The sequence below is a fragment of the Salvelinus namaycush genome, chromosome 37 (assembly GCF_016432855.1).
Source record: "Salvelinus namaycush isolate Seneca chromosome 37, SaNama_1.0, whole genome shotgun sequence".
Taxonomy (NCBI): Eukaryota; Metazoa; Chordata; class Actinopteri; order Salmoniformes; family Salmonidae; genus Salvelinus; species Salvelinus namaycush.
In genome coordinates, this window is record NC_052343.1 from 5,780,821 (window position 1) to 5,793,143 (window position 12,323).

Consider the following 12,323-nt stretch of genomic DNA (forward strand, 5'->3'; position numbering starts at 1 on the left):
TCATAAATACTAAAGACACAGGACAATATTATAAGACAATGCTGGGAGACTTAATGTAAAGATTAAAATAGTTTCAACATTTTTTTCAAGTTTTCTACTTCATGAGAAAAAATTGAAGGCGAGCACAGTAACACCATAATTCCAATTTACTTCAGTCCATTGCTCGTTATCTAAGAGCAAACATAAACATCAGCCAAACAGCAGCTAGTCAGTCTATGCACATATAAGAGTTCGCTCAGCTTCATTTGAGTCCTTTCACAATAAGAGGCTTGCCCATCACAATTGAGTCAAGATATTACTTTTCAAAAATAATCCTTAAAAGCAGTCAAACATACTGATAGAAACCAATAAGTACCATGCAAATCTTGCAAGACGACATATTCTCAAACAAGAGACAAAGTATTCTTCGTATGAGCGAAATATCAATGAGGAGGGGTGAAAGGGCGAAAGGCAAAGACCTCTAACGAATACTAAATATTATATTTCCAAAACCAAACCAAAAAAAAAAGTTTTCTGTACATAATATAGTACATAAGAGTTCAAACTGGATTAGCAGTTTCTTTCCTTTTCGTAAGACTCTTGTCTTTCCTCAAAGTCTTTTCCTTACTAATAATAAAGTCCTTAATTGATCCCAATCTCTTTATTTTCCTCCATAAATCGAGCGAAGGGGCGTCTAGCCCCAACCTCCAGACCTGTCTTATCCATCCCAGTCACGGGAGGACTGCTGCTGGCATTCACCCGGTCCATATGGTCCATACCTCCAGACATGGCCCCTAGCGAGGTCATACCTCCACCACCCAGGCTGACGGGCAACTGGGGGATGCCTCCGTTCTGGATGACGGAGATCTCGTTGTTCTTCATGGCCAGGCCGTTGGTGATGGCGGCAGCATACTGGTTCCAGAAGCCAGCGTCTACGTTCATGGCCCTCGCCGCCAAGTCCTTCTGAAACATCTCGCTAAACTTCATGGCGTCCCCGCCCAGCAAGGCCATGGGGTTCTCCACGGAGAGACGGCGTCCACGACGGGCTGGCGCATTGTTCCACATGTGGGTGCCCATGTGCACCTGCATTCAGTCAACAGGAAACACAAGGAACAGACATTATTATTCAAGAGCCTCTGTTTTTTTTCATGTTCTTTATATAACTTTATTTTTGAGGCAAAGGCACCCCTTTTCCTATACTTTAAATGCATTTTATTATTATATTCTCTCTCATACCTTCAGGTTGCCTTTAGTAGTGAAGGCTCTTCCACAGATCGAGCAGCCAAATGGTTTCTCTCCTGTGTGTGTGCGCTCATGGATCTGCAGGGCACTAGCTGAGGAGAAGTTCTTCCCACAGTTGTGACAGTTGTGCTGCTTGGGGGTGCGACGGGGAGTTGGCGGTGCCAGCATGGGGGTGATACTGGGGCTCATGTTGGTCTGGGGTGCAGAAGCGGGCACTTGGATGCCCACAGGCATGTAAGGACCGTCATTCAGGGACATGGGCTTTCTGTGCCTGTGCCCATTCATTTCCATTTTGATCATGTTGGATGCTGTGTTTAGCAAGCTAGAGTTGCTCAGACCTAGAGAGACAAAAAAGAAGAGGATATGTTTAGTTGGGAGAACGGAGACGTGTGTTATCCAAATGACACATGTGGAACACAATGATTTTAGACATTTCAGATATCATTCATGTAAATTGTGATATGTATTTATTAATAAATTTTCCTAGGAAACAAATTAACAATAAATGAACCATATCAAAGTCAGGATCATTGAATATACCTCTATCTCTGCCCAGGAACATCATGTTGAAGTGGTTCTCCTCCTTGATGAAGTGCCTGCTAGGCTGGGTTATGCTAGCAGTCAGGTCCAATGCCACATTACCTTCAGACACAGGTGCCGGGGATGGGGTGTCTGACTTCTCAGACTTCACTGTAGTCATCCCGTTGGTCTCCTGCCCCTCTGCTGCAGTGCTGCTGCTATGGTTGAGTGTGGCTGGGGACTTGGATCGATGACTCTCAGGGTGACTGTGAGCAGGGGAGAGGGGCTGCATGGACCCTGAGGACTCAGATAGTGCCGGGCTTCCAACACTCTGGCCTTCCAGGTCCCCCGAGGCATACAGCGAGTCATTGTTGAAGAAGTCATTCTCTCCTCCAAACCGGCCACCATTCTGCATGGGCTTCAGCCCGAACGAGCGACTCATATTGACAGAGGAGTCGATCATCTTCATCTGGTTCTCCAGAGCAGCGATGCTGGAGATGACAGAGGTAGGCGGGGAGCGACCAGGGGACATTCCTGAATATGGATGGAGAGGTTTGGATGGGTCCATCATCATCTCCCCTTCTTTCAGCTCTGCTTCGTCCTCCATAGCTGCCTCCATCTCATCCAGTAGCTCGTCATCGTAGTTGCTCATGGCGTCTAAGCTCTTCTCGTCAAAGGAGAGGTCGGTGTCCATCTCCTGAAGACTCTCAGGCAGGGGGGTGTTGGAGATCTGGCCCCCCATGTGCATGCGGATGTGCTGTTGCAGGACTACAGCGTTCGTGAACTTCTTCTGGCAGATGGGGCAGGAGTGTTGGACCCGGAGAGGGGGCTTGGAACGATGGACCCCAAAGTGTGTTTTCAGATTGCCCTTGGTGGTGAACGCTCGGCCGCAGACCTTACATTTGAAAGGCCTTTCTCCTGTGTGAATGCGGTAGTGCATCTTGAGGGCGCTCTGGCAGCTGAGCACACGGTGACAGATGACACACTGGTTGGGGTCGGTCATCTTCTTGTCGATGTTCTCCACCAGCTGCTGCAGCTTTGAGGTCTCAGACGTTTGCATAGAGTCCAGGAGGCCGCCAAATGGAAACTTGGCCTTGAACTGATCAGAGATCATGGGGAGGATTGGATGGGAAACAGAGGAGGGGGCAATGATGCGTTCAGTATAGCTGCTAGTGGATGTGGTCGCGGTGACCGTGGTGGCGAGGACCACTTGAGTAACGGTGGTGGTGGTGGTCGTGTTCTCACCAGGCCTGGAAGTGGGGAGGTTTGGGGGCAGGTGGATGCCCTCTGGTTTAAGAATGGGAGGCATGTCACCCCCTAAGTTGGGCTGCGGAGACCGTGAGGTGGTGATCATGCCTGCTTCAGTGAAGATGTTAGGTGATAAAGAGGCACACTCACTGGAGGGTGGGGAGGGCCTCTGGGGTGATCTGCTAAGGGGAGTGAGGCTCGGGGAATCACCGTAGCCTCCCATCATGCTGGGGAGAGTTGGGGGGAACTGGAGCCCAACTGAGGTGGGGACTGTGGGGAGAACAGGTTTGCTGTCCAGCCAGGTGGTCACCGGCTTCTCTGGGGGGAAGGACATACCATACGGTATGCCTGAGCTGGTCGGCACGTTATCCAGGTATTCTGGCACGGGATAAGGGTTCATCTGGACATGCGGGTACTTCTCCTTGTGCCTCTGGAAGTGGACCTTCAGATTGCCCTTGGTGGAGAACCGGTTTCCGCAGATGTTGCACTTGAAGGGCCGTTCGCCAGTGTGAGAGCGCAGGTGGATCTGCAGGGCACTGTCACTGCCAAACACCTTGGCACAGAACCTACACTTATGCTTGAAGAAGGGGTCCTCGGAGCTGGGCTTGGTGTCGAAGACAGACACGTTGGGGGGCTTTCCCTTGCGGTGCCTCATCAGAGCGGAGAGTGGGTCAAGTGCATTGGCCGTGGCAGCTATACTGGCTAGCGGGTTTGGGAAGATGACACTGCTAGATGAACTGTGAGGTATCAGCGGTAGATTGGAGGGACTGGTGCTCAGGAGGCTGCTGTGGCCTAGTGAAAGGGGGCTGCTGGAATTCCTTGGCAGAGCTGTACTGCTGCTGCTCATGCCTCCTCCAGCTGTGGATCCAGCTCCACTGCTGCTGCTGTGTGTGATTGAAGCCATGCAGGAAGGCAGTAGAGACGACAGCACATTACCACTGGACGGAGGGAAAGAGGAGTTTGCTGAGGTGGTGTTGGGCATCGAAACATTTGACTGCTGATTACTACTCTGCTGGGTATGGGAGAAGAAGGGCCCATCTATAGCAGAGGTGAGGGAGGAGGAGGAGGAGCCCAGGCTGTTTAGCGGTGAGGGCAACCTGATGGGTAGCTGGTGGACAGGGGGAGTGATGAAGTTGTGTAACTGCTGGAGTTGGCTGGGCACGGCAGGGAGGCTGGAGGATGACGGCCCCTGGGAGCCAGCAACTGTGCTGTGGTGGTGGCGGTGATGGTTCTGGGTTGGCTGGGTGATGGAGGGCTGCCTTTGCATCAACGCCACCTGACTGCGGATCTGTTCGATCAGTTGGAGTTGATGGATCTGTTGCTGCTGCAGCGCCATCAGCTGGTCCAGGATCATGGGGATGGCCAATGGGGAGACCCCGCTACCGGCCACCGCGGCATGGACACTCTGGGAGAACTGAGCCACTGCCACGCTGGTGCTGTGTAGCGTCTCCAGGGTGACGTTGGTGCTCGGCATGCTGTAGCTCTTCACAGAGGATGGGGCAGGATCGCAAAGCTGAGGTAGAGCAACATCTGGCTGTGGGGAGGCGTCACTCTCTTCGAGGTCCACCGGTTTCTCAAGAGACAGCTCCATGGGCTCGTCCTCCTTGTCCAGGGCACTGCTCCCCTCCAGGGCTATCTCTGCGCCCTCATCGTCCTCACCGGGGCTGTGGCTGCTGCCCTCTCCAGCGTCCTCGCTGTCTGCCTGGTCACTACGGCAGCTTGGCGAGGGCGATGGCTCTGCAGGATACTCCCGGGAGGGTTCAGTCTCGTTTTCGTTTACTATGAGCACCAGTGGGTTCTTGATGCAGCTCGTCAGGTGTTCACAGAAATCGGACCACTTGAAGAACTCGGCACAACACTTCTCACACACATGGGTCTCCTCGCTCCCACTGCGGCTCTCATTCCCACTGTCTGCGTCATCCAGCACTTCTCCTGTGGCTGAGGATAGAAGGGGATGGAAGGGGGAGGGAGAAAGACAGAATGATAGGAGGGAGACAAAAAATGAGAATTAATGAATAAATAATCAATAGAATTTCAACACATATTCTGCAGAGCAGCTCTGCAAAGATTTAACCTTTAATTATTATTATTTTTATTTTTTTTACGTGACCAAAATCAATATTCTTTTCATTTTTTTTTTTACTCTGAACAAATTGCCCTAGTTCACCAATTCTCAAGACCCAGTTTTGCGCATTCGAGCCCTCTCAATAGAGACAGGCTAATAATTTTCTTTGTGCAATCCATCAAATTATGAGGGCCTATCAATTGTGGATACTGCCGCTTAATGAAATTCCATAGAAGCTATTGATTTCCAATATTTCATACAATTCACAGCTGCCTCGTCTGTTGGGTACAAATCAGGTCTTTGATGGGCCCATTATGATTCTCCTATGCTATCAAGCCCCGTCATTTCCACCTGAATTTCAAATGCTTGAGCCTCTTCATTTAGCATTGCTAAGGTAATACATAAGCCCTGCATCTAAAGTGAATAAGTGAATAAATCAATTCAACACTCAGCATCTGCTGATGCAGTATAGAGGCCCAGTGTATTCTACTTTGAGAGATATTTATAGAATATGTTTCAAATTAAAATGGTTGAGACTTGTTGTTGTTTAGTTGTCCCAGAATGTCCTGGGACATTTGACCCATAATGTAAATGAGGATGTGAGCCCAAAATATAGGAATTACCGAAAATTGTGCCCTTATGACAGTATATCTTTTGAAATGAGAAACATTCTCTTTTTAAATTAGTAACACGCAGCTTTTGTTACTCAGTTAGGTTTGTTCATCTTTCCTCCTCTCTCTCCCTTTTTGAAATGAGACTCAACAAATTACATGCTAGTGCCATGGCAGCAGTCTCTGATTAGTTACACATGTTTAATCACAGTTGTAAGAAGCTACTTCCTTTTCCGCATACTGCCATCAAGTGCCAAGAAAGCAAGTAGGTTCATCCGAACATGGTCCTAATTCACACCTGATCAAACCATGAATACATGCCCCCTTATCCGTTTATTTTATCTCATGTTCAAGTGGATGCATGGCTGAGTCTTTGTGTGTGTGTGTGTGTGTGTGTGTGTGTGTGTGTGTGTGTGTGTGTGTGTGTGTGTGTGTGTGTGTGTGTGTGTGTGTGTGTGTGTGTGTGTGTGTGTGTGTGTGTGTGTGTGTGTGTGTGTGTGTGTGTGAGGACAGTGTGTTAATTATTCCCATAGTGGGAGCTTGCTACTCTCCTACATGGAAAAACTGCATGACTGCTTTACTTCAGAGACCCCAGCCGCTATGACTTGACACCCATAGACGCTTTTTATAGCTCCTTAGAAAACATAATTTGCTTGTTTGAAAGTGCTTAACCTGTGTGTAAATAGAAATCACAAGGAGAGAAATAGTGGGTGTCGATGTGAAACCTTTGAAAATGGTCAAATGTAAAGACATGGACCACCTTGTAGGTTACTACGGTTCAGTGGTTTCTTTCAGCCTGAAAATGCATTTCAAGACTATTTATTACCAATTAGTATATTATCACAATCGGTGAATTATGTAATAGTAATATATATGTGTATATATGTATGTGTGTGTGTGTATAGATGTAAGTGAAAAGAATAATACAACTTTAAATAGTAACATGAATTTGAACTCATTACAAATAAAAACATATTTAATTATTTAAGAAAATAAATCAAACAGATCCACTACAAATACTTTTTCACCCAGTAACAGAGAGTGAAGATATTAAGTAGTATTCCCACACTAACCCTAACCCTAGTGCAAGAGTGTTTTAAAACCTAATTCAAAATGCCATCCCAGGTAGTCATGTTTATATATATATATATATTGTGTGTGTGTGTGTGTGTGTGTGTGTGTGTGTGTGTGTGTGTGTGTGTGTGTGTGTGTGTGTGTGTGTGTGTGTGTGTGTGTGTGTGTGTGTGCGCGTGCGTGCGTGCGTGCGTGCGTGCGTGCGTGCGTGCGTGCGTGCGTGCGTGCGTGCGTGCGTGCGTGCGTGCGTGCGTGTGTGTGAGAGATAATAGGGTATTGTAGGTGTTTATGTATGAGCATGTTTGCCTGTGAGGGCAAAGGAACAAACACAGGTGAAACGAAAATCAAAGCAAAACCAAACATGGCACTTCTCTAGGGAATCACTCAGCCACAAGTCAACAAACGGGAGGACGTACTAGGACACATGCAGTGTTGATGCTAGCAGTTAAGGTTTACATTTGGACTAGCGTGGAGTCTGGTTCGGGTGGCTTTTTTGTTGTTGTTCAAATGTATTTTCAAAATGTCAGAACACACATACAGCTGTCTTCCACCCCCAGTAAAAAAATATGTGTCCTCCTTTTTACTATTTTGACAAAAGTGGCCAAAATTTGCTGTGGATGAGTGTGTACTATACAGGTGTTCTGGAACACACACACACCAACAACAGGAATACCTTCTCATTTCCATAAATGATCCCTATTTTTTCCCCCCAAATCAATCCAAACGTTTTACATTTGACAGACTACGGTGGTTCATTCAACATGCAGAAAACAGTGAGGGAACCTACGTTGCTCTATGCTTCAGTTCATTTCGAAGGGCACAACATCGCCGACCTGTATCGCGGCCTTCATGACGCCTACTTGTCAGTTTAATGAGTCATTAGTGAAATAATTCATCACTCTTCCTGTAATTTCTGGCCAAGGGGGCGGCTACACCACACCATCAGGGTCCGGTGTCTTTAACTTAATTAATAATCAACAGAAAGGCTTTTGGAAATGCTATCAGTTCCTCCCCAGGAACACACTGGGGGCCGAGTGACGCCAGTGGCAGGCATTATTTGATGTCTTCCTGTATGGCGTGACACAATGGCCTAAATTAAAACATACAAAATGAAGTTAACGATATGACAACAAACATGACGCACAGTGGGAGCCAGGCATGAAAGAATTGCGTAACGTTCATACAGTATTTTTCATATAGTGTGTCTTTAGTGGTGTACATAAAAGTATTTTTTGTGGTATAGGATACACAGCTTCCATTTGCACAAATGTACCTACGTATGCATTGTGTGAAATAGTTATTAACTTCACACGACACCAATACAAAACTATGAAAAGAGCAAGTTATTGGAAATAGCAATGCCACGTGATTGAAGGCAAAAATCCCCTTAGACGATCAATATACACAGGGGCTCATTTCCATAATTTAGGGTGAAAGGTCAATAATCTCAATGAGTAGGCATTGTTATAAACCGATTAGTTATTAGCATTTATTATAGTTATTTATTATAGTAGTTATATTATTTATTATATTATTATTGTCAATCTCTAATTTCATTCATACAATTTGCTTTGTAAGTGAGTGCCTTTGTTGGCCTATAAACATTGATAAATTGTGATTTGAGTATTTTAATATCTGTTATCTAGATCTAAGCATTTTGGGGATTTTGCATGTTCAAGATGAATACAAATTAATCTATTGAGAATTCTCACTATGGTGAGATTACTGTAAGTGATTGAATTTGAAGGGAAATGATTTGAGGATGTGTATATCACATACTGTACATTTCACTGCATTCCAACAGAGTTCAGTTGAGGCCCCAATTCTGGCCATGTCCTACTGTTCAGAACATTTATATGAACAAGAATTGGAAATTGAGGTGTCACTGCTTTTCAACAATCCCTTTCTTTGCCACAATGTGTTGGTCTACATACATTTGTCATAGAAACGTATCACCACATTCATTTATTTATTTTATTTACTTTGTGAACTGATTGAGATCATATGTGAATCATTCATATCCCTATCGCTAAAAGAAAAGCAGATGACAGTAGTATAATGCCAATGTTCAATATATATATTTGTTTTGGTTAGTAGACCTACAATCTGGAATGTACAGTTTGTTACGTACTGTAAGAATATCATTTCACGACTAACATTGTGAAGGGTATCGCTGTCTTATTGAGACAACTAGAGATTTCTTTCTGGGAAGATAAGCATTTGATTTCGGGGTTGATTTTCTCATTCTGGTGCAAGTAAATCTCTGCAAATAAAACAAATACGTGGTAAATGAAACACTCTTTTTTTTTTTGAGATGATATAAATGAACTGTACTTTTCTAGAGGAAGTATAATACACAAGACAGGTTGTTCTTTAGGTTCTATGCGACTGAGGCTAGATCTTGTTTAGTGTTAATGTGACTTTGTGTGTGTGTGTGTGTGTGTGTGTGGGGGGGGGGGGGGGGTGTATTGATTCTCTTATAGCATGAGAGAGGAAGGCATTAGAAAATCCAATGTGGTTCTCATTTCTTTAAGAGTCGTCCTGCAAATATGAAGCTCAACACAATCAATAGGGGGATTGTAAGACTTTGTATCGTTGCATCCACTATCTTGCTCAGCAATCTTCGGCATGCTAACTGAAACCGCTAATCCCACATATTACCTCAAAAGAGGTATTCCTGCTCTCTACTGATTCTGTGAAAGCCACTGAGCAATGTATTTAGCAAATTATTGAGCAATTACAAACTCTCCATTCTTAAAGGTCCAAATGCAGCTGTTTTTATCTTTGTTTTTATTTTTTTATCTTAACATTAAATCATTTCTGGGTAACACTTAAGTACCTTACTGTGATTGTTTTCAATTAGAATGGTCAAAAATAAAATAAAATAGATTCTTAGCAAAGAGCAATTTTCCAAGCAAGAATTGTTCTAGGACTGTCTGAGTGGTTTGAGTGGGAGGGGAAAACTGAAAACGAGCTATTATTGGCAGAGAGGTTAGGAACTCTCTTTCTTATTGGACTTAACTAATGTACTGCCTGGTGATGTCACCAGGCAGGCCAAATCTCCATCCCACCAAAACAGCCTGAAATTTCAGGTGGTCTTTCCAAAACAGCTCTTACACTAAACGGGCATTATCACAGTATTATTCCAACCTCGTAGTGTGGGAATATATATACAATCATGTTTTTGACTGCACTGGGCCTTTAACAATTTCCAGATTCACTAACAGCAGGGCAAACGCACACGCCACCCCTTCACCCCAAACACACACACACAGATGTGTGAGGTACAGTCATACATGCAAACACCCGCACGCACGCAGGCACGCACACACACACACACACACTTGCAGTTCATATAAACTCCATAATCATACAAAATAAATAAAAAGCACCTGAAATGTTAGAAAGTATTTTTTTTATTATACAAGTTACAAAAGCTTTTTACTCAGGAAATTACATTATCTAATTTAAATGCTTCTCTTTTGCCGAAACAAACACTGTTTCTTATGATATCTAATGCTTGATGACATGATAGCATGGCCTGAACCCTCTAGCAAGCACTTCCACTTAGGTCCGAGTTTAGCCTTAATCACATATCCCCGGACTCGCCAACTCCTCTTCCCCTTTAAAAAGCATTTTTCTCAAGCATTTAGGAGAGCTTAGGATCCTTAAAAGAGAGATGAATCGCTATAGGTCCAGCCCAAGCTGTGGAGGGGGGTGAGGAGGAGGGAAAATAAGGATGCCTGCTGGGTTTAACAATGTTAGAATTCCTGTACCAATTACTTTTTTCCATTGCATTATTTTTCTCACTATCTCCCCCAATTTCCCTGTGTTACTTTTACATTTCGACTACCCTATTTATTTTGTACTACAACCGTCCCGTCAAGATGGCTAAGGAGCAGAGGACATTCCCAAAATGCCACCTCTCCATAACACACACACACACAGCGGTGACTATCCCTGCTGCCTCCCTCCAAGACAGAGCCGGTGGCGATGATGTATGTACGCCACGTCTCAAACAGCTCCTCTCTCGGATCTCCCCACCAGGACCATCACACACATCCCCATCCGCACCTGCAGAGCAGTCCCCCACCAAGCAGAGCTCTCTATTTCACAGGCCTGGCCCTCACGCAGAGTGGTACAGTAATATCCTATCCTCTCTGACAGAGGGGCCTTTGTCACTGCATGCAGATGTAGCCCCAGCCCAAACATTAACGATTTGTTTGCGTAAGCGTATGCAATACAGTATTCAATGACGGCCCTCTCTCCGGATGATTGTTTGTCACATGACGTTGGCGAGTTCCTCTTCATCAAGGGGAATGATAGTTATTGTGTGTTTTTGAGTGCTCAGGGTTGTAATTAAAAGACAGCCATATTGGGGTGCCTTCTTCTTGGAAACATATTTGGCATGGCTGTGTGGGTGGTCCAGAGTCTTCCACTGAAATGATGAGAGAGGATTTAAACAAAAGCCCAACAAAGCCTCACTGAATGGCAAGTGGGGATACAGCCAAGGTTGTCACTGCTATCAGGATGTTCCCTCACTATATATCATCTCTCCTTTATCTCTTTCTTAACTCCATCCATCCACTTCAATATGTTTTCCCTCTCTCGTTTCGCTCGTTCACTTGCAAATGTTTCCTAAGTGTTAGCAGACACCCTAACACTGCGTCACTTAAAGAGGTTTGCCATTATGAATGGCTGGAGAGGATTCACTTTAAATAGTTGTATTTTCAGTTGTCTGTGTGTGTGTGTGTGTGTGTGTGTGTGTGTGTGTGTGTGTGTGTGTGTGTGTGTGTGTGTGTGTGTGTGTGTGTGTGTGTGTGTGTGTGTGTGTGTGTGTGTGTGTGTTCTCCCTCACCCCTGGGGAAAGAGCTCTAAAGGGACTAGATGCAGAGGAGGCAGCAGTGAGATGAAAGCTTGTCACTGTTAACACTGTCTAGGACACGGGTAAGCCGCGCTGCCAAGGTCAATGGCACAGCTGTTCTAATTGTATTATGAGCTTGACATCTAGCCGCAGCCCCTGGCAGGGCGAGGTGGGCAAAGGTTAAGTCAGCCAGCTCTATCATAGCTTTTCTAACCAGCCAACTTCAGGGCAAGTGGCTGGGAGGCCTGGGGGGGTGGGGTTTGGGGGGGGAGTAAGGGGGGGGGGCGAGAGAGGCTTGTTGGCACTGCATGCGATTCCACTTTTTCAACGCCACCACACAATAGGGCCCTAAAGTGCTACATTGGACAACAATGTAAACTCCCCACAAAAGCCCTAAGCACAAAAAAAGGTCAGATCAAGGCGGGATTTAAATAACTGATAAATCCCAATTAGACGCAGGCAGGAGGTGTAACGCAGGCGAGAGCAACAGCATCATATCTGAATTGCAGAACCCGGAATCCCGAAAAGATATTACATAAAAATAGAAGACTGGATTCATCCAATAACATTTAGAAAAACTTCTACTATGGTAGAGGTATAGCAACTCGTTTCTGTAGGCCTATGTTCCCTTGCTGTGTCGTGACTGAGAGTTACACACAATCAGCCAGGTCGGCGACTAACAGAACGGATATTAAGTCCTAACAGTGTACTGAAAGAGAAT

The 12,323-nt window shown here is 45.3% G+C and overlaps 1 protein-coding gene across 1 annotated transcript in view; it reads right to left on the reverse strand.

Annotated features, from left to right (window-relative positions):
• Positions 1 to 621: 621 nt before the first annotated feature.
• The window catches only part of sall3a (spalt-like transcription factor 3a), a 15,069-nt gene continuing 3,367 nt past the window's right edge, over positions 622 to 12,323 (reverse strand). Inside the window, exons 2-4 of the mRNA XM_038977389.1 lie at positions 1,762 to 4,926; positions 1,216 to 1,559; positions 622 to 1,062 (exon numbers count right to left, since the gene is read on the reverse strand). Coding sequence (XP_038833317.1) covers positions 622 to 1,062; positions 1,216 to 1,559; positions 1,762 to 4,926 — 3,950 coding nt within the window. The remainder of the gene's footprint in view (positions 1,063 to 1,215; positions 1,560 to 1,761; positions 4,927 to 12,323) is intronic.